The sequence below is a fragment of the Haliotis rubra genome, unplaced genomic scaffold (genome assembly GCF_003918875.1).
Source record: "Haliotis rubra isolate DU_JTF1 unplaced genomic scaffold, ASM391887v1 Scf15, whole genome shotgun sequence".
NCBI classification, from domain to species: domain Eukaryota; kingdom Metazoa; phylum Mollusca; class Gastropoda; order Lepetellida; family Haliotidae; genus Haliotis; species Haliotis rubra.
In genome coordinates this window covers 780,766-808,438 of record NW_025765447.1, presented here as the reverse complement: position 1 = coordinate 808,438, position 27,673 = coordinate 780,766, and the positions used below count along the sequence as shown (strand labels likewise).

The 27,673-nt window shown below is 40.8% G+C and overlaps 1 protein-coding gene across 1 annotated transcript in view; it reads right to left on the bottom strand.

The window, feature by feature from the left end:
- Positions 1-7,161: 7,161 nt before the first annotated feature.
- The window catches only part of LOC124270139 (cyclin-dependent kinase 20-like), a 61,148-nt gene continuing 40,636 nt past the window's right edge, over positions 7,162-27,673 (bottom strand). The window contains 6 exon segments of the mRNA XM_046705162.1: positions 7,162-8,067; positions 8,099-8,349; positions 17,909-17,996; positions 17,998-18,062; positions 19,443-19,514; positions 20,071-20,122. Of these exon segments, the coding sequence (XP_046561118.1) occupies positions 8,158-8,349; positions 17,909-17,996; positions 17,998-18,062; positions 19,443-19,514; positions 20,071-20,122 (469 nt within the window). The 3' untranslated portion in view covers positions 7,162-8,067; positions 8,099-8,157.

Here is a 27,673-nt window from a genome sequence, read left to right as displayed (position 1 = left end):
GCCGCCATATAACTGGAATATTGCGGAGTGCTGCGTTAAAAGACAGACAAACAAACAAACAAACATGGATCTTGTAAAAAGAAAGATTTTCTATGTTTTTGTAATGCTTAAAATACCACTTTTCAAAGCTATTGATCACAGGGATACTGTCAGACATTAACAGCTAGATCCGCCTTCTCTGGGAAGAAAAGGTATGCAAGTATTTTAGAAGGTTGGGAGACGGGAGTCTTCTCAGAAAATTTCTGTATGCTTTAACCTTTACAGTCTTTAAATAACATTCGGAGGAAACATTAATTACAACATTTCAATTAATATCTAATTTTGAAAAACGTCCAGAAGTCCGCGACTGATTATCAAAATCCAAAGATCAAAAAGGTAATTCCGAACATGTTGCTAAAGCCATTTTGATACTTTACCAAATCAATAACTATGGAGTAAGTTCTTGACATTTAATGTCCAATATTCAGTTTCCTTTTTAACTACGTTATACTGATATTTATGTACTTTTTTCAAAATAACATTATCTGATTGAGATGGCAATGAGATCTGATATTTAATATTTTTACAAAACTGACAAACCTAATGAGTATCGTCCAGTTTCACCACGAGCAACAACGTTTGATTACTTCTTGGACGTTTTAGAGCTTGTTTACAGAATTGATCATGAACATAACAATATAATCACTCACTCACTGTGATTGTTGCTCGTGTCTCATAACTGTTTATCCACACCTGCCCCTGGTGATGCGAGCTTTTCACAACGAGAAATGAAACGTCTTCTAGCAGGGGCGGATACAGGATTTTCCTTTATTGTGGGTGCACCCCAATCCTCGGAACCATGGGCATAAAACATGTAGTACATTTGGAACACTCTTTTTTCTTCTTTTTTGGGGGGAGTGGGGGGGGTGTGTGTGTGCGCACCCCTACCCTTAAACCACCCCCCCCCCCCACCGGATCCGCGCATGTCTTCTAGTCATATGCGCCTAATGCACTAAATGTTTATTGTTTGTTTGTTGTTTTACGCCGCACTCACCAATATTTCAGCTATATGGCATCGGTCTGTAAATAATCGAGTCTGGACCAGACAATCCAGTGATCAACAGCATGAGCATCGATCTGCGCAATTGGGAACCGATGACATGTTTCAACCAAGCCAGCGAGTCTTACCACCCGATTCCATTCCGATGCCTCTTACGACAAGCATGGGTTACTGAAGACCATTTCTTACCCGGATCTTCACGGGTAAAATGAAATTGACTTCATCAAACTCAAAGCCAGACTTATACTTGGTAAAGCGAGAAGAAGTTGGGTATGAACTATATTTTCCACATCCATAACCCGACCAATTCCTGCCTGCAGACAACTGCCCTACAGCTAAACCCTGTGCTTAAGTGATTTCTCGTCAGGTTAAGTGAGTGAGCTTATAGGTGCGATTAGGACTCTGAGGGTGTGGGTTCGAATCCCAGATGTTCCTTAGATGTTCCTTAGCTGTCTTTCTATAATTCTCATAAATCTGTTGACTTATGCAAAATATCTATCATTGAACATTAGCAATAAGTTCAATAGGCTCCTCACATCATTTAGATCAGAATGTAATGTACTAGGTAATAAATATATTAGAAGAGGTATTGCATCTTGTAATGATGATATTGTGATAAGCAAGCACTGTAAAAGTATTGAGGATGAAATTCATATTGTATATTGTATATATTGTATATATTGTATATTGTATATTGTATATATTGTATATCGTAATCGCTATGAGGATATGCGTCGGCATTTCATTCCGAAAACGGTCCATAGAAGTTATTATTCTCTCCATAGCGTATGTGACCGCCTCCGTGGTGTAGTGGTTAGAGCGTCCGCCCGGAGAGCGGAAGGTCGCGGGTTCGATCCTCGACCGCGTCATACCAAAAGACGTTAAAATATGGTACTTGTTGGTCCCTGCCTGGCGCTCGGCATTAATGGGTACAACAAGGACTGGTCGGCTCGGAGTCAGTATACTGTGTCTGAGTGGGGTATTCATGCTTCACTGAGGTATGGTATCTCAGTGGGCTAGCACTATAAAACCAGCTTCAGTCTGGGCTAGTACAAGCAGCCGCACATACACATACACACGCATGCACGTCGTCATATGAGCGAAATATTCACAAGCACGACGTAAAACCCAATTTCATCATCTGACATTAATATAATAAATAATTTTGTCAAGTTCTCAGAACATGTTTATTCTGCTCCTGTTAGCGTTGTTGTGTGAAAATGGTAACTCAAAAATCACTATCGTACCACCTTGTACTGTGGGTGTTATGGCCTTTACACAAAATAAACCCTTCTACTTTTAAATTAATTTTTTAAAAGGCAAATACATTACTCAGTCACCTCGTGTATTTTGAGATCGAGATTTTGCCTCATTTTGTATTGGCGTTGACATATGGAGAATAAAGTCACGAAGCTGAGAATCTACTAGTTTATTGCTACTTTCTGTTAATTAAATTTTAAATCAGTACGTTTGCAATTTGTTGCTGTTGTCCGTTAGTCTAGAAAATTCAGGGAAGGCTTTCTGAAGCGATGAAGGAATTCCTTCTACGGTCTTCCAGTTTGTCACAAATAGACAGGTAGGAATTGATAATTTACTCAAATTGCTGAGAATGTTATAAAAAAAGTATATTTACACTGGACCTGCAAAAGTATAAGCTACACCTAATCACAGAAGGAATTTGATGGACGAACTGAGATAGTTGGACACAGAGATAGCACGCTTGTGCTTTGAACAGTAACATTATGCTGAGAAAATCTCCAGGTGCGAGATACGTGAGCAAGAATGTATGGGAAGCACATTAAGGCTTTTAACGTTGGAACCTTGACAATGCGATTTGTTTGTTGTTTAACGAAAATCGTCAAATGTGGTACTATCTCCCCTTGTTTTGTTTGTTTGTTTTTAAAACGAGTAGATTTAACATTTCCCAACGTGTCTTCAGATAGCTAGCGATGTCATGGCCGCGATAGGCTCAAGCCTGTGTCTTGGAGACGAATCGCTTTGTGGGTGTTTCCGTGGTGGTTTGAGATGGGAAGTGGGATAAGTGCATGTCAGGGAATTCTTCTAATTGTTGTTCAGGGCAATTTGACAGGTGTGGGCTACCGAGATCAGAGGCAATTCCGTTTCTTCATCGCCATGGCCCACTACTGACATTCCAACAGGATAGTCCCCGTCCTCATATGGCTTTGGTTGCTATGTTTTGTCTTTATCAGCACTGCCTTGACTACAAAATCACAGGGTCCCTCCTCTGTAGAGCATGTGTTGGATTAAATGGATCAACGTCTACGTCGTGTACCAAATCCGCCAGATAACGTTCGTGATTTTACAGCCGAGAATATGGCAAGCCATTCCACAAGCCTTCCGTGCCCATTTGACAGACTTCATGAGACTGAGATGCAGGGTTGCCCATGGTAAACATACCCGTTATTGAGTTGGTGACATTGTGGCTTGACCCGTGTCACCATTTCGACTCATAACATCAACCATCAACATCGGCCGGCTGATGACACTTCACTGCTGTACCCTACTCGATGTCAATGATTGCAGACACAGGGATTAATTAACATGTGTGAGCCGAGGACTGTCAAAATTGGGACGACCGTAAGCTCACTGTCAAAACTGGTACAGCTGGCTAGATCAATTACAGAAGTGTGAAATTTCACTGTCAAAATTGGGACTGTCAACATCGAGACTAAACCTACAAAAACGCGTGTGGACCTTTTGGTTTATTTTTGTGTTTATAATATCGATAAACATCATGTGTTGGCCAATTTCCGGGTGGTTTTATTGAGTATTTGAAGCACGGGAATTCATTTGGAACCGACTAATTGAACAGGTGTATTTTTAATACTTATGATCAAATATTGAACATGCGCGAATGTCATGATTTTACACAGATCACAGTGCTAATATTACTTATTAAAGTGCTGACGGAAATAGAAAAAAACCCCGTTTTTTCACATGTATATCTACACTTTATGCAGTTAATATGTGAGAGTGTGAAATATAACTTCGGCCTAACTACAGTCTCTGTGGCAGGGAGGTAGGTAACGTTAAAAAGGACTTTACTGAGGAGAGATTAGTACAGAAATGAGCAATGCGGTTTTTTCTAAGTCCAATGTGACTTATTTGGAACAGACCATGGCTTTATGCAAATTAGTGTGCGCTGATATTGTATTACAAAGGATATTATTTGAAGGCCCACTTTGAAATTAGACTTAGCTTCATTAAAAACGATAGCTGACGTAAAAAATAATAACTTTAAAACTGAAACATTCAAACTATTAAGGATGTAGCTGCCATGGAGTCTCACTATCATGATAAAAACAAACAGGTATGAAGGGTCGTCTCAAAAGCAAAACCAGGACGGGCGTCGCAGACGGTTGTGGGGGTCGGGCTAGGGGATATAGATATCCGCTAAGATGAGATAATCCTTTAGGGGAATTAAACAGGGGATGTAAATGGTATGTCATAACATTTACAAATACTATCCAGTCCTGTCGATCTTGGGGTTGTCATGTCACCCATATTTTTTTAGACATTTAACAGGATGGTTGGTTTAAGCTTTTCTATGGGTATCATACTCTTTTTCATATCTCAACATAAGTTTTATGCAAAAAAAACAACACGTAAGATGTTAATCAATAGGTGAAACGTATTCAACACGCATGAAAAAGCATAAAATATGTTTGAGATGACCCCTTGTGCCTGTAGGTGAGTCGACCTTGCTGAGTGACCTAATTGTCATATATAGTCTAATCTATTGTTTTCAGCAGCTATTCGTATTGTTTCCGTAAGTTTTGCCCGAGTTTACAAGTAAACATGCTTTTCTGCATAACCTATTACGACATATGCTTTTTGCAGTTGTGTGAATTTTAGGGATACAGAGTAACTGCCTAAAAACATTTTTTTCCGCAAGTACTTTAGCATGTTCCATTAAGGGCAGCCGGGAACAGAATACATCCGTGATAATTCGATTAATACCACCCATGACTATAGAAATTGCGTTACTTTTGCGATTCAGTATATTCCAGCACTTGTATCTTACCTGAAGAATGTTTGAATGAGTGAGTTGAGTTGAGTTTTACACCGCACTAAACAATATTCCAGCCATATGGACGCGGTCTGTAAATAATCGAGTCTGGACCAGACAATCCAGTGACAAACAGCATGAGCATCGATCTGCGCATTTTGGAACCGATGACATGTGTCAACCAAGTCAGCAAGCCTGAACACCCGATCCCGTGAAGAATGTTTGAACATATATTAAGGTATTTGACTTGAATTGGAAGATTATATGTTGTATTATCATATTTCAACTTCCATATTGTTTAAACTACCTGGTTAACTGTGGAATGAGTGAGTGAGTTTAGTTTTACGCCACACTTAGCAATATTCCATCTGTATGGCGGTGGTCTATAAATAATCAAGTCTGGACCAGACAATCCAGTGGTCAACAGCATGAGCATTGATCTGCGCAACTGGGAACCCTAATATGAGTGACTGAGTGAGAATGAGTCTGGACCAGACAATCCAGTGATCTGTCTGTAAGTTGGGAACCGATGACATGTGTCAGTGATCAAACCAGTTGAGAACCGATGACATGTGACAACCGATCCAGCGAGCCTGACCAACCGATCCCGTTTGTCGCAAGCATGGGTTACTGAAGATTCATTCTAACCAGGATCTTCACGGGTTGTTAACTGTGGAGAGTTGGACTGTGTGTCAGCAAATAAATTGTGTTGCAACATATTGTGATATCTATTGTGATATACTGAGAGCAAAAGTGTTCGACAGCGAATGACACTGATTGTACAAGCAGGACCTCTTGTCTACATACTAAAGCCCTAAAAATATATTACATGGTTCTGACAACTGCAATCTCAAAATTTGGTTGGATAGTTAGGGTGTATAATCTTTTATATGATTAATAGTTTGTAAGGTATGCTGTTTTGTCAATAAATCACTAAAGGAAACAACAGTTGTGAATGGAAATCTGTGTAGATTTTAACTTAAAGCATAGAAATGACCACAATACTTCACACAATAGTTTACCCAATATATTGGTTCTTAGAAAATGTATTGCAATAGGAAAGCATATTGAGTGAGTGAGTGTGTTTAGTTTGAGGCTGCACTTAGCAATAGTCCAGCTATATGGCGGCGGTCTGTAAATAATTGAGTCTGGACCAGACAATCCAGTGATCAACAGCATGAGCATCGATCTGCGCAATGGGGATACGATGACACGTGTCAACCAAGTCAGTGAGCCTGACCAACCGACCACCTGACTAAGCATGGGTTACTGAAGATCAATATTCTAACCCGGATTTTCTCGGTGATTAGCATATTCTAGTGAGTGATACCAATATACTGGTAATATATTGTGCAGTCACAATGGGGAGAGATAATCAATGGGCTTTTGTGTAATCACATGGACATTTAAAGTAGAGAGAGAGAGTGGAGAGAGAAAACTCAACGAGAGAGAGATATCGTGTTGAGGTAGAATACATATTATCTCAAATGAAAACTAAGTCATTGTTAATACTTTTATTGCAAATTATTGTGAGGAATTTATTTTATTCATGAATCTTTAGTCAGAACACCCTTCTTAGTGAGTGAGTTTAGTTTTATACTGCTTTTAGCAATCATTCCAGCAATATCACAATGGGGACACTAGAAATGGGCTTACACATTGTGATCCATATGGGAAATTAATTATTCCAGGTCATTCACTAAGATAAGATCAACACTTTATTCCATTACTAGGCTACCCTCATATATTTTGTGATAATCAATCGATATCTAGTTAATGATTATTGATCTCCATGATCCATATCAATAGCCAATCCTAATTATTCCATGGTCTATATACCTATATGTCTTTCTAACGCTGTTTCTAAGCGTGACATGCCCCTGTGTCGCCAACAAGCTATAGCTACAAGTGCATACTAAACATGTCACCAGTGAATTTTATTTCAGTGCGTCACATATTTATTATCACGAGTCAAGGGGGTTATTCTATATATTACCCATTTTCATTTTACACAACAATTTCAAAATATATCTCTTTGAAGTGGTTTACACCAAACACACATAAATTTAAATAAAGCCTCAATATTTTGACGACAGTTTCTTTTAAATTTTTATTCATGAAAATTGCCTTGCCATACAATTGAAAGAAATCTTTTCAAGAAATATGATAATTCAAGCGGATATGGATTAATGACAACACAGCTTGAAGGTTCAGATATTCATAATTATAGAAGTTAACCTGGTATTAATGAAAATTCTCTGTACACCATTTGCACAACAGAACATTCTTCTGGATCATGTTAAACAGTGCTTTCTATGTTTAACAGTGTCTCTCATCACATGCCCAGCTATATATGAAAGTGGTCTGTAATAATCCAGAGTCAGATATGCACACCTTGGTGACATGTGTCAACAAAGTCAGCAAAGCCTGACCACACGATCCTGTTAGTAAGCTTCTTACGACAAGCATGGGTTACTGAAGACCAATTCTAACCCAAGATCTTCAGGGGTACTGGACTACAAGTACCAGCAAAGCAAGGTAGGTCTGGTCAAATTGATGACTTGTCAGCACTGTAATGAACAGCTGTACTATGATATAAATAATAAGGAGGATGGGGACATTCTTTGCCATCTTTTGTCCTTTTCAATTCTCAATTGTACATCATAACAAGAAGAGAATAAAACCCAGTTAGATAACATCTTACCTTACCATCCACCAAAGAAAGATAAGTCATGAAATATGTTGTGAAATAACAGTTCACAGTGCAATTCATTAAACTGACTGCAGTCCATCATCCATGTAATATGATTGGTGGGAAGGTGGGGTGTTAGGAGCAGCATTCACATGACATTGCATCATACACCCTAGGCGTAGAAACTATCATGTGATTTGCTGGGTGTTGGATGCTATTAACTTAGGGTCTTCAATTTGAATCTGACATTGTGGGAAGCTATTAGTTCAAAGTCCATCAAGGATCTTCTATTTCAGCCTGACAGTAGTATGGCAAGGATCTTCTATTTAGCCTGACATGGCATGTTATCAGTCTGGGGGTCCCACAAGAATCTTCTATTTTCAGCCTGATGATCTTCTATTTCAGCCTGATGGCATGAGGTGCTATCAGTTCGGGGTCCAGCAACGAGTCCTCCAGGGGAGTGTCCATTGTGTATTCGTGGGTCTGATGCTTGTGATGCAACCCACTCCGACGGGTGCGCTGGGGGATGGGCAGCTCGGAGTGATGGGCAGGCAGGGGCTCCGTGAAGAAGTATGGATGCAGGAGTGCCTTGGATAGAAAAGAGAATACAGGATAAGTAACTGTGAATTGTGAAATGTGAAACATAGTAATGATTTAAACACACTGTTTTAAAAAATTCCCTGTGTTTTTGTCTGGTGCAACAAGATTATTACCTAAGGTTGCACCAGGTGCAATTAGGTTTCATTTTCTTAAATCGAGCCCTGTGTTCTCTTAGCACAATACAGTTTTTGCTGTCCTGATATGGATTAGTTTATTCAGATTTTAAATGGGATTCTATATTTCTGTATAGATATGTGGAACTGACAACATGAAATACTTACAGACATTTAATGAAAGAGTACTCAAGGTATGCAATTTTTCAATTCAAAGAGGACCTTTCTTGACATTTCTTGTCTCAAGATGGCAGAGACAATTATACGGTATAGGTAATAGGTGCATATGTCAGACACCTCAACAAACAGCAACAAACATGTAAAGTACAGTTGACTAATTACATATACTACCCATCAAAAGTTTAGACTCACTAGTGCAAATGTAGCCACTTACTTCAGTCAACTGTTCTGAACTAGATGTTGCAAAATATTCCATACTGTGTAAAGGTACTGTTTACACATGAACTGATGTATTGTAAAACAAATTAGTAATGTTGAAAAGTTTATTGTCATAAGTTCAATAAATGATGAAACTCAGTGAAAATTGGTGAATTCTTAACAAAACTTTACACCAAAACGCAGCTGTTGACATGCCTGATATGTGCACATGATTTTCAGCAGTTTGATGCATGATCTTCGTGCAGTTCATCTACATAAGGTTTGCAGTTGGTTCCCCTAAGTTAGTGGTGAAATTCATATTCGATGAAACCTCATATATAGAGATATAACATATAATGAGTGCTTTAAGTGAGTCTAAACTTTTGATGGGTAGTATATTATATAAATTGGTATTATCCGAGAAAAAACCCCAACAAAAGCAAGATAGTTTCCATTGTAGTTTAACCGAATAAACTGACATATGTGCCCTGTTCCCTTTCATCAAATAATAGGAGTGGTGGGGTAGTCTAGTGGTTAAAGCATTTACTTGACACACTGAAGACCTGGTTTGATTCCCCACATGGGCACAATGTGTGAAGCCCATTTCTGGTGTCCCCTGCCGAGATATTGCAGGAATATTGCTAAAAGCAGCGTAAAACCATACTCACCCACTCACTCATCAAATCACAAGATTTTCTGATAAATATATTGCTATCCCACCAACATAAATGGCCTCAGATCTTCGTCATTAAATTTCACAAAAATTCCAAGGTCTATGTACTGTTAGAAAATTAGTTAATCACATTTGTAGTTATGTAATTTTCTGAATAAAATTGATATTTTATACTTATCCTGACTCATATTTATTGCTTGTCTCCTTCCTCTTGCGAACGTTAGTGGAACACTTGTATCTTCTATTGAAGCTCCCTTCAATAAAAACATACGTAAAATCACTACTCACCATGAGTTATCCCTCTGGCCGTTTTGGCGGGAAAAGTGGCGCCACCGCTCCCACATGCTTCACTCTCTCCAATTTATGAGCCCGACACTTTAATTTGCAGGGAAATCCAAAACAGTCTAGCGGGGAGGTTGGGAGGGCTTACCTCATGAGTCAGGATAAGTATAAAATATCAATTTTATTCAGAAAATTACATATTTTTCCTTATCCTGACTCATGCTTATTGCTTGTAGAATCCGTCGGATTTGGAGGCGGGTCAAGTTACTTCTGGATTTCATGTAGTGATTTACGTCTTATATACCCCCCTATGGGAACTTCATGTTGGCACTGCTGTTTTCTCTGCTGCTGCTGTAACCCTGTACTTCCAGCTGTCTCTGACGGGGGGACCACAATAGTTAACTTTTGGTCCTGGCTTCTGTTAACATTTTATGTGGATTTTGCGACTCCATCTCTTGATGCAAGCATCAAGTGGAGAAGCGACCCTTTCCTGTACGAGTATCCTTACAAGTACTGGGTCATATCACTTATGCTAGTCTGTCCTTAGACGTGCATATAGACTCCAAGCTGAACTCTTCCGAGTGTAGGCTTTATCAAGTCATGTGATAAAAGGGCGAGACTTCGTCTCAACGCCTTTGAGGGACCGTCAACTGTTGTGCAACAACCAGCGGGCCGAAATGGTGAATGCCGGAGACGTCCTCGGTGGCGATGTCCCTCAGGTAATCCAAAAGCAGCCCTCCATTATCGTCCTGATAGAGCAATTCCCATGTAGAGCGAGTGTTGACGCCAGAGCTCTAATCTCGTGTGAGTTGGAGGCTCTTGGAGGATCTACTCAGCTGCTTTGTAGGCCCGTAGTATGACAGTTCTGATCCAGATTGATATCGTAGTGCGGGAGACCTCTGTCTGTGTCGCTGTTGATATCGGGACGAAAAGACGCTTGAATTTCCGTCTCCTGATCCTGGATCTTTGTAGTTATACATTCAATGCCCCCTCTGGGCACAAGGATAGATCCTGCGTATCCTGTGGTCCAAGGACGGATGATAATGCTGGGACGTGGAATTGTCTGTCCGGTTGACCTGGCAGTTGATTCTTTGCGATGAAATCCCATCGTAGTCCCATATGCACGGTGTTTTGATTTTCATCAAATCGTGTTCTCTCGTAGTCCAGAGCATGTATTTCTGACATCCTGGCTGCTGTTGCTAGGGCGAGTAGGAACAGCGTCTTTTGCGTCAAGAACTCGAAGGATGTCCTCTCTAATGGTTTGTAGACGTCGCTGGTGAGATGTCGTAGAGCTACGTTGAGCTTTAAATCTCTGTTGTTGGTCTTCCAATTTATAAGAGCGTAGTAAGGCCAGTAACTCTGGTACTTTCGTCAGTTTGGCACCCATCCTCATGGAGATGACTAAGCTCAATGCCGCTAGGTATGTTGAAAGTGTTGACCCTTTTAACCGCTTTGTTTGTCGTAGGTGACAAAGGTAGTCCGCCACTTGAGGATGTGTTACCTTTATAGCTGTAAAGCCTGTCCTCGCAGCGTATGTCTCGAAGCTTCGCCACTTGTCGTCGTACAAGTTGCGCATAGACTTGAGTAGAGCTAGTGTGACTGCTTTCGCTGCCCTGGCGGAATATCCTCTCTTGTTCAAGCACGCCTTGATACAGTCCACACGTGTAGTCGGAACACCTCTGGGTTGCCGTGCACCTGCTTTGTGTGAGGATGTACTAGTAGATTCGTCCACTCTGGTAGTTGCAGTTGAGGTTGTCCTAATTCTTGTATGAGAATGGGGAACCATATTCTCGCTGGCAAGTAGGGCGCGACCAAAATCAGTTGTAGGTCCTTCGTCTGGCTGATTTTCTGCAACACCCTCGGTATTAGAGCTGGTGGTGGAAACGCGTACACGTTTAGTCCTTCCCAGGAGATGCTTAGAGCGTCCGTTGCCCATGCTTGTGGATCTGGTATTGGTGAGACGAATGTTATCAGTTGATTGTTGAATCTCATGGCGAAGAGGTCTATTAGTGGTGCTCCCATCTCTTGTATGATCTGCTTGAAGATCTCTGGGTGTAGCATCCATTCTGTTGGGGACGGCTGTGTTGGACGGGACAGTGCGTCTGCGATCACATTCTTGGCTCCTGGAATGTGGCATGCTCTTATGTGGATGTTCAGGTCGTCTGTTATGCCGAACAGTTGAAAGCAGAGGTCCAGGAGGTTTGACGATCTTGTTGATCCTTGCCTGTTGATGTAGAACGCCACTGTGGAGTTGTCCGTATGTACCATCAGATGCGCATCCTGCAGAATGTTGGTCCAGTGGAGTATGGCGTTTACTACTGCTTTCATTTCTCGCATGTTGATGTGCAGAACTTTCTCCTCTTTGGTCCATGTCCCAGCTGACACGTCGTTGTCGAGATGTGCTCCCCAACCTTGGAGTGATGCGTCCACATAGAGATGCATCGTGCACTCCGGCTCTGCTAAATAGGTGCCTCTGCAAACATTCGATCTCTGGGTCCACCATAGTAGATATGGGCGTAGTGCGTCCGGGAGTCCGAAGGGTTCCGGGTCGTCCAGATGAGCTGTAGAGGGCGTAGTTGTAGTCTCCCTCTGACTGTCATGTCTTGCGCTGATGTGAGGAGACCCAACAGACTCTGCCATTGTCGTAGTGGCCACCGAGAGAGTAGAACTTGCGAGATCGTCTGTTGTATCTTGAGCCATCGGTCCTCTGGTACCACTATGCGGTTCTGTGTTGTGATGAACCGGATTCCTAGGAACTGTAGGTCGTGTGTAGGTACTAGGTCCGACTTGAGGAGATTCACTAGCCACCCCAGTTGTGTAAGCAGTCTGATGGTGAAGTCCAGTTGAAGTCTGAGATGCTTGGGATCTTGATGTACTTGAATCCCGTCGTCTAGGTAGAATGCATTGCGTAGACCTCGATGATGTAGGTATGCGACTATGGGCTTCGTCACCCTTGTAAACAACCAGGGGGCCGATGATATTCCAAATGGCAGGACCTTCCATTGGTAGTGTCGTCCGTCCAGTATAAACCTCAGGTACTTCCTTGAGTCCCGATGTACAGGAATATGCAGGTAGGCGTCCTGTAGATCCATGCTGGCCATGTAGTCCATCGGACGGACGAGGTGTAGGAGTTGTGGTAGATGTATCATGCTGAACTTTGGTGGTCTGCGTAGATAATCTTTGTTGAAGGCCCTCATGTTGTAGATGAGTCGAAACTTTTCTTTGGAGTTTTTCTTTGGCACTAGGAAAATTGGGGAGTAGAATCCTGGTGAGAGTTGGTCCTGGTCCACCACTTCTATGGCTTCCTTCTCTAGTAGAGATGTGACCGCTTCTCGTAGCCTCTCTGTCCGATGGGTCGTGAAGTTGAACTTGTGAGGTTCGTCTGTCAACGGCGGAGTTGCTTGTAGTTGTATGCGATATCCGTCTCTTAGGATGCAGGATACAAAAGGATCTTGAAGAATTCCCCAGTTCTCCCAGTAGTTTGAAGGCGTCCACCCACTTGTGAAGGTTGTACAGGAATGGCTGGGGGTGGAAGACTCCAGTCGTTCCGAACCCCTCTTTCATCGTCTCTGATCCTTGGTGCCTCTGGGTGCCCTGCCTCGTCCAGGTCGTCCTCTATAGTTGCCGGCTGGGCTACGAAAAGAGTCCTTCCAGCCTCTGGAGGAGCTCATTTTCTTGTCTCTTGCCTTCTGGATGCCTGGGAACTTCGACTTGCCCGAGTAGCGCTGGGACGTCTGCCTGATGACACTGGCTAGGGTATCAATGGACTTTATCATGAGGACCTCTCTGGAGTCTTTGGTAACTTCTTTGGCGACGTCGCCAATCTCCCCTGCGAAGATGGATGGCGTCGACCATGGAGCTGTGTACAGAGACTTCGTGAAGCGTTCACTCCAGTTGCAGGATGCTAGTAGACCTTGCCGCCTCGCCAACCCTGCTGAGATGGATGATAGATGGTCCGTTATAAACTGTTGGTCCTTCTTCTGCATGAGTAGAGCAGAGTAGATCATCCGGTCCTCCTCTGCGGTAGAGTCCTTGAACTTGGCGATGAGCGTCTCGTTCACTGCCCTGGATCTATTCAGGCCGAAGAACATCCTTCTGGTCATAGTCTCTATCTGCGCCAGCTTTTTGTCGTCAATCTTGTAAGACTTGGTCCGGGCGGCGTTGATGACCTTGTAGTTATCATCGATGTCCTGCGCCTTCATGAAGGGGTCCATATTGTGTAGAGAGAACTTCTTAGCGTTGAACTGTGGAATATTCGGTGCCTGGGATTTCGTTGCCTTCCGGAAGGCTGCGTCCAAGTTCTCTGGAACCTCCGAGATGGGATTAATTGGCGGTAGAGTAATTGTGTCGACATCATCGTCTTTCATCAGGTATGTGAGTGCTGCATTCTCTTCCTTAGAGGGTGACTCCAGTCCGTTGGCCATCCAGTATCTGATCTCTGCGTCGGAGAAGATAATACCGCCATCGTCCTCTGTTTCAGGGGCGCTGATCGGAGATCGTTGAACATCCTCCGCTGGGGATCTGTGTGGAGACCTGTGTGGAGACCTGCGCGGAGATCTGCGTGGAGACGTGCGTGGAGACCTGCATGGAGACCTGCGTGGAGATGAGCCTGTAGAGCTGCGCCTGTAGGGCGATCTGCGTGGAGACCTGCGTGGAGGTGAGCGTCTCTTTGTTCGTGAAGGCCTCGGCGAGTCCCTCATTGATCTGTGAGATGTTGATGACGTCCTTGAGGCTGTCTCCGAAGACCGAAGGCTGTTCATCTGCGTCGTCCATGGAAGGCCTCTCCAATGCGTCGGCGGCAGGGGGTCCTTTGTGCAGGTCCGGGTCCTCCCTGCGAGTGGTGTCCAAGGCTGGTTGTCGATCTCTTTCCTGCGCGAAGCGCCTCTCCATCATTTCCATGATCTGTTGTGAGAACTGCTGCATGAAGGCCCCGGGGTTGAATGTCTGCGGTGATAGATGAGCTGCCCTCTCTGCGTTGGTAGTGATATGGTCCAGGGATCGCTCATCTGCCGTCAGTGTAGATACCACGGACTGCGTAGATAACTGCGCTGATGTTACCGTTGCTGAGACCTGCTTCTTCTTGGGGTGATGTATCTCCGGGGTGAGGAGCGGCGGCTCATCATAGAGTTCTCTTTCCTCCATCGGGACAATCTCGGCCGAGAAAGTCCTAGTTGTCTGCACAGACGTCCCCGTAGAGCTGCTTGTCGTCTTAGGGGTGTGTGGCCGTCTCTGCGAAGAGGATGGCTTCTTTTCTTCGTCTGCGATGAAGGGATGTTCGAAGTGGCAGCCCTCTTCTGCGAGGTGGCGGACAACGTCCCACGCCCATCCTCCGAGGACATCCCTGGCGGATCACTGGAGGGAAGAGGATCGTCTGACATCAGTTGACACGTGAGGGACTCAGCCGGCATATCCATGACTTGAACAAGTCGCCTGGATCTGTCTTTTGCACGCCTAATACGCAAAAAATATATTTATTAAATTCAATATTGGTTAAATGCTGACAAAGGTTGCAGCGAGAGCTGGAAGTACATGGTGTTGTGCAGCTAGGGCACAATAAATGCGGGTCTGCAGCAGCGAACCTAAACCTACAACGAGAAAAGGTTTTCATGAAATTTAAACAACTGAACAAACACGGACAAAACCGTGAATAAACAGTAAAATTTACGAATTAATTTCAAACCATATTGTTGAAGGATACTCCCTAAGCCCCTATAAAGGTAATGTATAGGGTAATAACTAATAAATGAAAGGATATAGTGCCGTATAGAAGACACAGGCGCTCTCCCAACCGTCCACTAGGGCGAAGAAGGAGAGAGTGAAGCATGTGGGAGCGGTGGCGCCACTTTTCCCGCCAAAACGGCCAGAGGGATAACTCATGGTGAGTAGTGATTTTACGTATGTTTTTATTGAAGGGAGCTTCAATAGAAGATACAAGTGTCCCACTAACGTTCGCAAGAGGAAGGAGACAAGCAATAAGCATGAGTCAGGATAAGGAAAAATTATGTATATCAAGTTAGAAAAGTAAAACATCTATCCATATATTTTGTATGGTACACTTGTAATATGTCAAATAGTTTTCACATAAGTGATATTCAGATGAAAGATAATAGTTGAATTATTTTTAATGCATTGATAGATTTTTACCCATTATCACTGAGGAGAAAAAAGATTAAAATATACATTACTGATAACTTATCATATAAAAATATCTGAAATATTGAAAGCTGCAAACAGCTGGAAATAGTTAAACACTGACACATCTGTTACCCAAATATCTATATTGCTTTGCAGAAATTGATACATGTAATTCAAACTGTTCTAAAGTGAGAAATATAATTTTGTCATAAATACATCTCACATGAAAGCAAAATTTATCAAAACATCCCAAAACTAAAAACTACAATTGGAAATATTTATTGAATATTTTAACAATACATATGTCATGGTAACTAATATTTTACCACATTCAGATAAGCATGAAAGTTAGTTTGAAACAAATTTTGCCATGCCCACTTTTATGTGCCTGTTGTTGAGGCTTGTCTTAGCCAATATCTCTAGATGTTACTGCATCAGACAGGGACACCAACAGGTGTCACAAGGACACCAACAGGTGTCCCAAGGACACCAACAGATGTCAGCAACATGCCTCACAATTCACGTATCTTCACTACATATTCAATATAGAATCAAAGAGTGGTCCTCATATCAACAAACGTTCAAATGAACGATGCTGAGAAACTTGCATGTAGAGTGTTGCTACTGTTTCAGGGTCATGGGAGCATGAAAGTTCAAACAGTTTCTGCGATACCACAATTATATCTTCAAAATCACAATGTTTTGTTTACATTTTAGCTATGATTAATCATACTAAATAGTAATTTGTGTAAAATCTGGCAATCCCACAGCCCTGTAAGAGCCCTGGTGCTGCCGACCAGCATTAGTTCCTGATGGCGCCATAACGGTAAGGCAGAAGTCGAGTATAGACTGGCAGTATATTGATTAGTAGTTGTTTCAATGTATGTCCACTTCTGGGATTTTCATTCTGGCAGTTATGTTCGCTTTGTGAAACACTTCACAAAGTTTCTCTGTTACATTTTGTTTTTCAGATTTCAGAATATCTACCACTGAAGAGATAGAAACACATCAGCTTCAGCTCTTTAGACTTTGCTGATTCTTAAAATATGCCACTTGAACAGTTGTTCAATATCTGAATAGTTGTGATGCTTGACACATATACAAAACTTTTTATACCCCATAACATTTCAGATTGCTAGGCATAATGGCTCCTGAAAAGAAGAATTTGAACGTTTTTCACTTAACAATTTATTTAAAAACAAAAATAATTTAAAAAAAAATTCAATCCAACAAAGGATTTTGCATAATTAGTTCTTCAGCTTGCAACTATGATTGTCTCACAGTTCCAAAACCACATTATTTTCCCTCCCGACCAGCCCCATCCTCAATGTGACAGCCCTAGATAAAGCAAGTCTACATTTCCTCAGGCTCAATCTCACCTCACACTGGGGCTCCTTTACAATTAAAATAGAATTATTTGTTTTACCAAACTTTTCTATATTCAGAGACTAAGCCTTTGTCTAGCAGCAAGGGGATCCAATAAAGTAATGAAATGGTGTGGTGTACTGTAGATAATTACATCAGATCCCGGAATGAATCAGTGATCCTGAGTATGATGGATGAAGTACCAGCTACTGCTCTTGATGTACTCAAGGTACAATGAATATGTTTGTGTGTCCTTAAGGACACAGTGTTTTGGTTTCTGCAACCATTCTGTACAATTGAGTGGTAAGGACACACAGTTGTTGTTTGTGTAAAACCTGTGCAAAAATTATCTTCCAAATTGATCTCACCAGGTGCATCTTGAGCAGCTGCCCTTCATTGAAGGCATCTAAACAGATAAATTTACTTGGTTGTAAGGAACTAAGGCTGGAACATTTTGTATCTTCTTTGAGAGATTACCCAACAATAGAAATTATTGTCTCCAAGGACCAGTAAAATATTTATATGAGGTCTCCTGGATCGCTTCTTTTGTAAGTCAAGGTAAAACCCTGTCCTCTATAATGGCCATGTAACACAGACTCACCTCCTTAGCCGATATCCTTTTCTTGGTGGGGTAAACCAGGAACTTCTTCAGGAGATCCAGGGCTACTGGGGATGCGTCGGGGAGGATCCTCGAAGGGGATCGGGGGGTTGTATGGGAAGGAGATCTTGTGGTAGTCTGGCAGGTCCGTCATCCCCTGGACAAAGTGTGGTGTTATTGTAAACTGACAGAGTAAGTCTTTTCTCATACATATATCATTCAGTATACTCAAATTCAGATCGTAACCTGTGATGTGACATCTTTCTGCGTGAAGAAATGAAAATATTGAACAGATTCTTTGTATAATATTGTTGTCAATTAGCACGAATTTCATGACAACAGTACAAGGATCTGTATCGAAACGTCGCACTCACGAAATAAAAGCAGTTGTTATCCATAAAGTTTGTTCAGTATTGTACGTCCCAACTTCTAAAATGCCACTCAGGAAAGAAATGAAAACCCTGCTTTTACAAATCATGGTTTTGATTTGACGCTGAAATTTTGCATAGCTGAGCCTCTCAAAATGTACGTCCTACATCGGTAAAAATATTTACTACTTCTACTACAAATGAAATTGCTTCAAAATAAGGCACCTAATCGCCAGCACCTAATCGCCGGTCTAGGTGTCTGACTTCATGTGCTGGCGATTAGGTGCCTGACTCTGAGGGTGTGGGTTCAAATCCCGGATGGGACTCAACCCAACAAAAGTACTAGAATCTGTACTTTACAAAGAAAGTGTTACCCCAAATATAACATATGTTACATGTTTCTAACAGATAAAGCCCTGTAGTCATATCAAGGGTATGTGTTGGTACCTAAAGCTGTACAATTGATCACACATAGGCTGGTAAATTCTTCTGGGGGGATGTTGGCCTGTACAGCAGGTTGTTATGGCAATATATGTTGTATGCTTCTCTCAAGGGTTTAGGTCTGATGTACGCATCTTTGTAGCAGTGTCACCCGAGCCGGTAGGCCAGGGATAACACTGCTACAAAGAGGCGTACATCAGACCATATTACCCGAGGGAGAAGCATACAACATATTTATCTTACCGCCATGTTAAATGTACAAAATATCATATTATTGTATTTTGAAGATCGTTACCCACTATATGACATGTAAACAAAATGGCTTCTGCCTCTCGACTGGATTTTTTAAATCAGTGAAACATATTCTGACAAGCTTTAAACTGCTATGAAAATGGTTAATTATGTTTAAGTTGAGTGTGCAAACGATTCAATGTATAAAATAGTTTAAATAAAAAAGTTGGTTAAATAAATGTGTACATGAATGTGAATTACAAAACAGCTAATCGAACTGTTTTCAAACTCCGGGCACTGCATGCGTCATATTATGACGTCATACTATTGTTAGTAATACAGCTTCTCGGCGGAGAGTCTGATGGATACCGTGGCAGCAGGTAATATTTTTCCACTTGTCACCCTCGTTGGAGGGTTGACACGTAAACTTGTTAACGCATCATTGACCAATGAAATAAAAGTAATTTACATGAAATTTACATGAAGATAATACCTACCGGCCACGTCTCCTTGTTGGGGGTGCCCAGCACGCGGAGGACGTACACCAACTGCTCTATGTCGGTTTCCCCCTGAAACATGGACACAGCTGTGAGTGAGTCAGTCAGTCAGTCAGTCAGTCAGTCAGTATGTGAGTGAGTGAGTCAGAAGTGTGAGAAATGTAAGACCACTTGGTCCTTTCATTTCATTACAGTTTAACAATACTAATATGAAAGAATCAGGTTTTCTTTAATTCCTTTTGTGTAATATACATGGCAGCCATCTTGTTTTTTAAATGTATCTTACAAAAATTCATCACATATCAGCTTTATTTGCAGAAAAGAAGATAAGCTTCTGCTGAATTCTTAATAAAGTATTATGCCTATTGTTGTTTCGTTCTCTTTACTATTTCACCATCAATAAATTGTTTATTGAAGCATGCACCTTTCAAAGGTATGCTCCTATTTGCCAAAATAGCACCATGTAATCCTGAAGTACTGTTTCACCTCCAATAGAAAAATTCATAAAGCAATATTTGGAGAAATATTCAAAGAAATAATATTATCCAAGTGAAGAATCACCCCATTTAGCACAGTAATTTGTAAGAAAAATTTATTTGGGCAGAATCACCAACACTTTGTTACTTACTGGGAACAGAGGGGAGTTGTTGAGCAGCTCTCCAAAAATGCAGCCCACAGCCCTGAAACAGATGTAGAGGAGAGGTGACATAGGGCAATATCGACACAAATAGTTATAGCGACGTAAATCTGTCAGTGCGTGTGTGTGTGTGCATGTGTTCTGGTGATTCGGGGTTCGATTGCTTGTACTCGTCATTATGCCGTTTATATATGGTCAGATATGCCATTCAGCTGTTTTAACATGAATGACCATACTGACCCAAGCCTACTGACTTGACAAGTCCTTGTTTTATCCCATTAATACTGTATGGTAGGCAGTGTACCTTTTTTAAAGCCCTTTGGCATGACACAGCCGAGACTGCATCCCAGACCTGCTTTCATGGCACACGCACTATCCACTAGTGCACAGTCCACACAGTCACAGCCCGAAATAAATGCATAAACATAGCATACTATTTTACAATGCTGAGTATAGGAGGCAATGTTGAAGAATAATGCTGAGCATATGACAAGATGAAAGTGCTTCATAAATTTCTCGTTTGAGTATATGTTGAGTGGCCTGTCAATTCATTCTGAGTGAGTGAGTGAGTGAGTATGATTTTAGTCCGCTTTTAGCAATATTCCAGCAATATCACGGGCCGCGGACACCAGAAATAGGCTTCACACATCGTACTCATGTTGGGAATCAAACCTGTGTCTTTGGCGTGACGAGCGAACGCTATAACCACTAGGCTACCCAACTGCCCTAATTCATTCTGCATCATTAACTGAATCAGTTTCCGGATGAATCAGTTTGATAACAACAGTCTGTTTCCATCTTATAGAACTCCACTAACAATACTACAAAACAGATGCCAAACACAATATTGCCCAAGGCAAGACCAAATTGATAAACAGTTTTTCATAGTTTTTCTGAAAATGAAGATTGGAGGATTTTTGTTTCAAATGAGACCATTACCAGTTTTCAAAAAGCTGACATGTTAATACGACCTCTTGCAGGTGAGAGCCTGTCATTAACTGCCAAAGCAGACAAGAAGAAACATCACTGGTTTTAGAATTTCAATATTTTTCCTTGTGCTACACAACCTTCAGGCAAGAGTGGTACCTATTTTCTTGTCTTTTAAACTACTTTTCATAAGATTAGAACTTGACAAAACCTTTAAATGTTTGATCAATTGTGAAGGGCATGATCTTGTTTTATTGTTGCAATGTTTATATGAATTAAGATAGATATACCAAAGGTCTCTGATAATATTGTAATATTGAAATACTTTTATATTTTATACCTTCCCATTGGCAAATTGTTACGTGTAAGAAACAGTACATAATTTATGTACGAAGTAAGTAACCCCCCTGCATGTCATGTACAAAATCATCCCCTCTCCCCCCTTCTCATAATTTTTAAGCATAATGTTTCTTTATTTTATTTACAAAATTGATACTCTGTCAGAACCAAATGGGTGACCCACCTTTAAAATCATATTTCTCTTCTTCCACTCCCCACACTCCCCTACCCCAACCCCCTAGCCATAAATTATGAACGGTCCCTAAGTAATATAACTGTCAGCTGAAGTGGTAGTAAATACATTTAGTGTCAGGAGAATGATTGTAGAGCTTGTATGTAGTCAAGTGCTGCAGTGAGTGATTAGAGTTATCTGCCCTTGGTTGTTTACAAACATGACACCTAGCTTCATCGCTGGAGAACTTACAGAATGTGACTGTTTCCGAAATGTTGGCTATGCCCAAAAGAACCTTGAATGAGGCCATACCAAATCTGACTTTTCTCTATTGTGGATTGGATACCTAATTAATTTCTAATTGTCCACTAATTTATATGATTGTCGTAAGTGCTTATTTTAATGTTGATTGGAAACCTAAAACTGGTGTTTCAGTCTCATTTACTGATTATTCATTGATCTTGTGTGATTATTTATTGATTTCACAATTAATTCTTTTTACACTGATTTATGGGTTAACATTTGCATTTCAGGCCAACTCTTTTAGGCATCTGAGAGAAAGAACACCAGGAAATTGATAGGATTATGAAACTGGTACTCAAGAGAGGGAAATAGAAAATAACGGATATTCTGTGAGCCAGAGAAGTAATTTCCGAGAGAAAAGTGGTTAGAAAATCAATAGTTACTGGACACATAATTGAGGACATTAAACCAGAAACTGTTCAAATGTTTGAAAATGTAGGAAATCATGACATACAGAGCGTCCTCGCAGAAAAAAGACTCATTTAGAATTTTCCGGCCAAACCACACAATGTACAGTTGATCTGTTGAGACAAGGCCATCATGATAGAGCATTATCAATATGAAGATTTAGCCATAATATCAGAACCGCAACAAAAGCCAACACAAAAGAAATTCCTTCGACACTGGGGAATACCAGGAATAAGGTTTCAACTCAATGAAGATTGTACTGGTTTGTACTAATGTGCTCACATAATAGAGTACTGGTGGAAATACAAGCCAGACCATTGGTGCAAGCCAAGCTGGCTGTGTGAGTGAGTGAGTGAGTGAGTGAGTGAGTGAGTGAGTGAGTGAGTGAGTGAGTGAGTGAGTGAGTGAGTGAGTGAGTGAGTGAGTGAGTGAGTGAGTGAGTGAGTGAGTGAGTGAGTGAGTGAGTGAGTGAGTGAGTGAGTGAGTGAGTGAGTGAGTGAGTGAGTGAGTGAGTGAGTGAGTGAGTGAGTGAGTGAGTGAGTGAGTGAGTGAGTGAGTGAGTGAGTGAGCATGGTTTTAGCCGGCTTTAGCAATATTCCAGCAATATCATGGCGGGTGACACCAGAAATGGGCTTCATACATTGAACCCATGTGGGGAATTGAACCCGGGTCTTCGGCATGACGAGCAGACACTTTAACCACTAGGCTCTCCACCGCCCCTTTACAACAGAACAGCAGGACTGATCATAGTCCAGGTTGTAGGCAAGGGGCATATTAACTTACACAGAGTGCTGTTACTCTCAGACTGAGGATACCCTTGTGGTTGTGTGGGCCTAGGGAGAAATTCACGATCTACCTCTATGGATCATGGTTTGAGCTCATCACTGATCACAAGCCGCTAGAGACAAACATTCTCAATTTTCCAAACCACCTGCAAGACTTGAACATTAAGTTAACAGATAACAATCGGCTGACTTCAAGGTGACATTCCGACCGGATCCTACATATACCACAGACACATTATCTCAAGTGACCTAATTAGTGGAGAAAACAAAGAATGGTGCTGAAGAATATACAGGATTTTTAAACAAAAATTAAACATTTTTACGAAAGGCAGTGAGAATGTAAGAACTCTAGACTGATACATAGTGTCTAAAACTATATAACTTTTATAGAAACAACTCATAACTTAAATTTAAAAGGAGGGCCAGTGAGATGGGAGATTCAGAACGTGAGGAAATCTAGACTTGCTACATTCACGGACTTAGGCATTACAGTTGGAAAGGAAAACAATATGGTTCAGGGACTGAAAGGCAGTTTATAGCTCTATAATAATCATGGAATTTTTTATCGCCTTAGCTAATGAAGACTAAGATTGCTTGCAAGAATCACAGACAACTAATTATAAAAGCTGTAGAAATGTGTGATGAAACAAACACATCTGAGACTGACTGAGTTTAGTTTTAGCCCAGAAATCTTGCTTCTTAGCAATATTTCAGCAATATCTGCATAAGAGCGAGTGAGTGAGCATGGGGATACCAGAAATGGGCAGAAACACATTATACCCATGTGGGGAATCGAACCTGGGTCTTCCACTACGCTTTTAGGCCCCACCGCCCCCCCAAGTTGCATAAGAAATTGGTCCAGTGCACAAGAGCTGTTGCATGAAGTATTGTCTCTTATTACTGTTATTTATTTGCAGGTTTTGTCAGTGAGAGCACATTATGCACATATTCGATGCAATCCATTTTAGCCCTATGTACACTGAAAAACATGAAAATATCATACTCGATTTGGATGAAAATGATGAGTTGAAATGCACTCCAGTCATGATTTTGACTTGGTTGAGAAAAGATTTAGGGTCGGGTGGGTTAAGGATAGGGTCGATCGGGTTACCGGAAACAGACATATATTTTTTTTGGCGTAGTTATGAATATTCATTCCTACAGTCTGGCTCTACTTGGTGGCTACTTAGGGTTTTATACATAGCATTAATATGCTTTAAGTATGCACAAATGTACAGAATGGGCACAGGAGGAATATACATTGTGTCCCCAGGGATGGACAACAATGTATTTTCTACCAAATTCTTAATAGGAATTGTAAAGTTCCTGCACCTGAAATCATGACTAAATATTACATTTCTGCGCACTACACCACTTCATAACTATACAGGGCTTTCATATTTCGCGTAAGGGAAGCTTGTTGGGGCCAATCCACAAAGCATTCTAACTGACATGGATCACTGAATTTTATGATCAAAATTAAGAAACTTTCACTATTATTTATGACTGATACACAAAGTGTTCATAATACATTTGTAAATTTGATATATTATTAAATGTGTTGAGTACCCTTAGAGCAAGGTATGGAAACACACTTAGTTGTGACTGTCTTGATTCTTCAAATAAGCTGCCATTTTGATAGCTGAAGTTACGACAGAAGTGTTTAATTTACAACAGGCACTAACCTCTTGTAACTTCTATCTTAACTTTATGGGATATTTTCAAGATAGGTTCGTAGGTCACTTTGGATTTTTGTCATTCCGTCATTACGTTACGACAAGTTTTATGATGTTTGTAGTCCTACAAATACTTTGTGGATTGGGCCGATAATCGGGGTTTGTTCTTGTTCTAAAGACTAGGTTTAAAAGACTGTGGCCACATAGTCACAGTCTATAGTGTCCCCCTCCATGATATTACTTCAATAAGACCACAGGGGTGGAAATAACTTTAAAATTGCTAGTGTACTCCGGTACAGTGGCACATGTAAAATCACTTGCCCTGATAATTTTTCCACTATACCATTCGTTTTCTTGTTGATTTTTTAAATAAACAACATAATTAACACTGGAAAGTCAACTGGACACCGGTACAGTGTGATATACAAATTTGCTTGCCCGACAGAAAAAAAACACTGGACTCGGACGTCGGGCAATGGATTGTCGACCCCTGGACAAATATGTCAAGCACAGAGATGACCATCTATCGAGGAGGTCCGAGGATGCTGTAATCTTCAACACCATAAAGACACGTGGTCCCGGAGTATAGCTGCTGTGGACTTCCTGTCCAGAATAGATTGGAGTGTGATTTTATCTTGCAAATTGTTATCATAAGCAGACAGGTTGGTGTCTTGCCTACAGGATCTTGATACTTTATATGTCCAAGGGCTTCAACACCAAATATTAGCTTTGTCAATTTCATGTTACAAATAAATACATACATAGAAGCGACAAAACCCTTTCCAAATTCATATGAAATCTGCTAAAAGCAGAGTCGATTGTACAATTGTGACCATATCATGATCAGATATTTGTTTCAGCAGCATTACAGCTGTATGATGTTGTTTGTAAACAAATCAAGTCTGGACCAGACAATCCAGTGATTATTACCATGCGATAAGATGACAGAGCATGTGTTTATGAATCACTTTGGAATAGTGATGATACCAGGTGTTCGCGAAAAGGTGAGCGTATCCTGCCCCACTGGTGGCACCCGTCATAAACATATGCTAAGTCTAGTCATTTTTTTCACCTAAAATAATTTGGGAATGTATTGTGGTAATAAGTCGAAATAGGGAATTGCATCGGACATCATTTTTGTCACTGATGCATCAAATTTGGAATTTTTTTATGTCTACCATAAAACTTCTTGAAAGCTTTACAGAGGAAAATTGAAATCATCCCTTTGGTCACATAGTTTTGTGGAGATATTTGGGTCACTCTGAATCCTGCATTGATCTGAATATGAAACAGTTGAGGCAGTCTCGCTTGTCTCCTTAATTTCAAGTTCAGGTGGGTAAATTAGTGGAAGGAGATTGGCTATTTGATTGTTATTGAACCATATTAAATCATCCATGTACCGGAAGCTTAACACAAGCCAAATCTTATGGATAAGAACTTCTTTACCTGTTTACCACGACGTTTCTGGGCAAGTTCTTGCCCCTTCTTCAGGTGGACCAACTTCTTAATGCCCTTGAAGAATTTCAGAAGCTTAAGTTAAACCTCTTGGCCAAATTTCCTTGTTTAGATTTTGCCAAACCCAAGCAGAAATTCTGATTCAAATACATAAAGAAACAGATTCACAAGGAGGGAGCACAATTGGTGCCTATGGGGATGCCTACTTCTTGGCAAATTCTTTTACCCCCAAATTTCACAAAGATGTTATCAATGAGAAAGTCCAGCATTTCACATATTGTTTTCTCGTTATACACTTCCAGGATTGTGACGTCACCCAACTGTCCATCAACTCATGGCATGTTACAGTACATTAGAATGTTAAGCATGTCACCATCTTGCTGACTACCAGTTAAAACAACTAACTTTAGCTGCTAAATCATTAAACACTGAAAAGAGAGTAGGCAACAAAACTCAACCCAAAACTCAAAGTATATCAACTCCAAGTATATCCTACATTGTCACACGGCATGAAGGAAGTTTGTTTGTCACCGCGGCTTCCACGAAAATGGAAGTCGGTAAACTGGTAGTGTAGATTGAGGACTCTGTGTACCCTTTGATAAGTGTTAATTGGCACGGCTCCCATGGCCGAAAGCTATGAAATACACAATGCCATTTTAGAAAGAGGTCAAATGTAACACATACTGAGGGAAAAAAATGACATATGACAAGTTATGTGATATAACGCTTGTGAAAAAACCTGGAAAAAAATAATGGAATCCTTGTGCTTTCATGTGATCCCTTATTTTTTTCCCTCAGTATATGTTATATTTGGGATTACACTTTCTCAGTAAAGTACAGATTCTAGCACCATTTTTGTCCGACTTTCATTTTTGTGGAAGCCGCGGTGGCTGAGTGGTCTAGGCATCTGACTTTGTGTGCTGGCGATAAGGTGCCTGACTCTGAGGGTGTGGGTTCGAATCCCGGATGGGACTCAACCGAACAAAAGTACTAGAATTTGTACTTTACTGAGAAAGTGTAATCCCAAATATAACATATGTTAACTTTTTTCCGTGATCGACCCAAAAACGTCAGATTTCATATCCTGTTGGGTACAGAGGTTTCAGGACCATGTGTCTTATTAATCTTTTGTGCACTTATCCCAATTGCGAGTTATTTAAACATTGTCATTCTAATTTGAACCCAAATGGACTATACATTCATATCTTTCAGCAATTTATGTCATAAACAGTAACAATTTCTTTTGCCAAAAATATCTGAAACATATGCTGACTGTTTTGACAATGTTATAATATTGATAACAGAAAATATACTTTATATATATTAAATTGTGCTTGTGAGATTGTATCTTCACATGTTGTTATCACTGAAGACATCAGTAATTGCTTAAACCACCTTCAAGACTTTCTTTTTAGATATATTCATGACAACAAGCGTCCACAATACTTTCAACATAGTTCCACAATGCATCATTACCGTGTACTTTCTTTATTGAAGAATAAAACATATTACTATAAGACATTGTATTT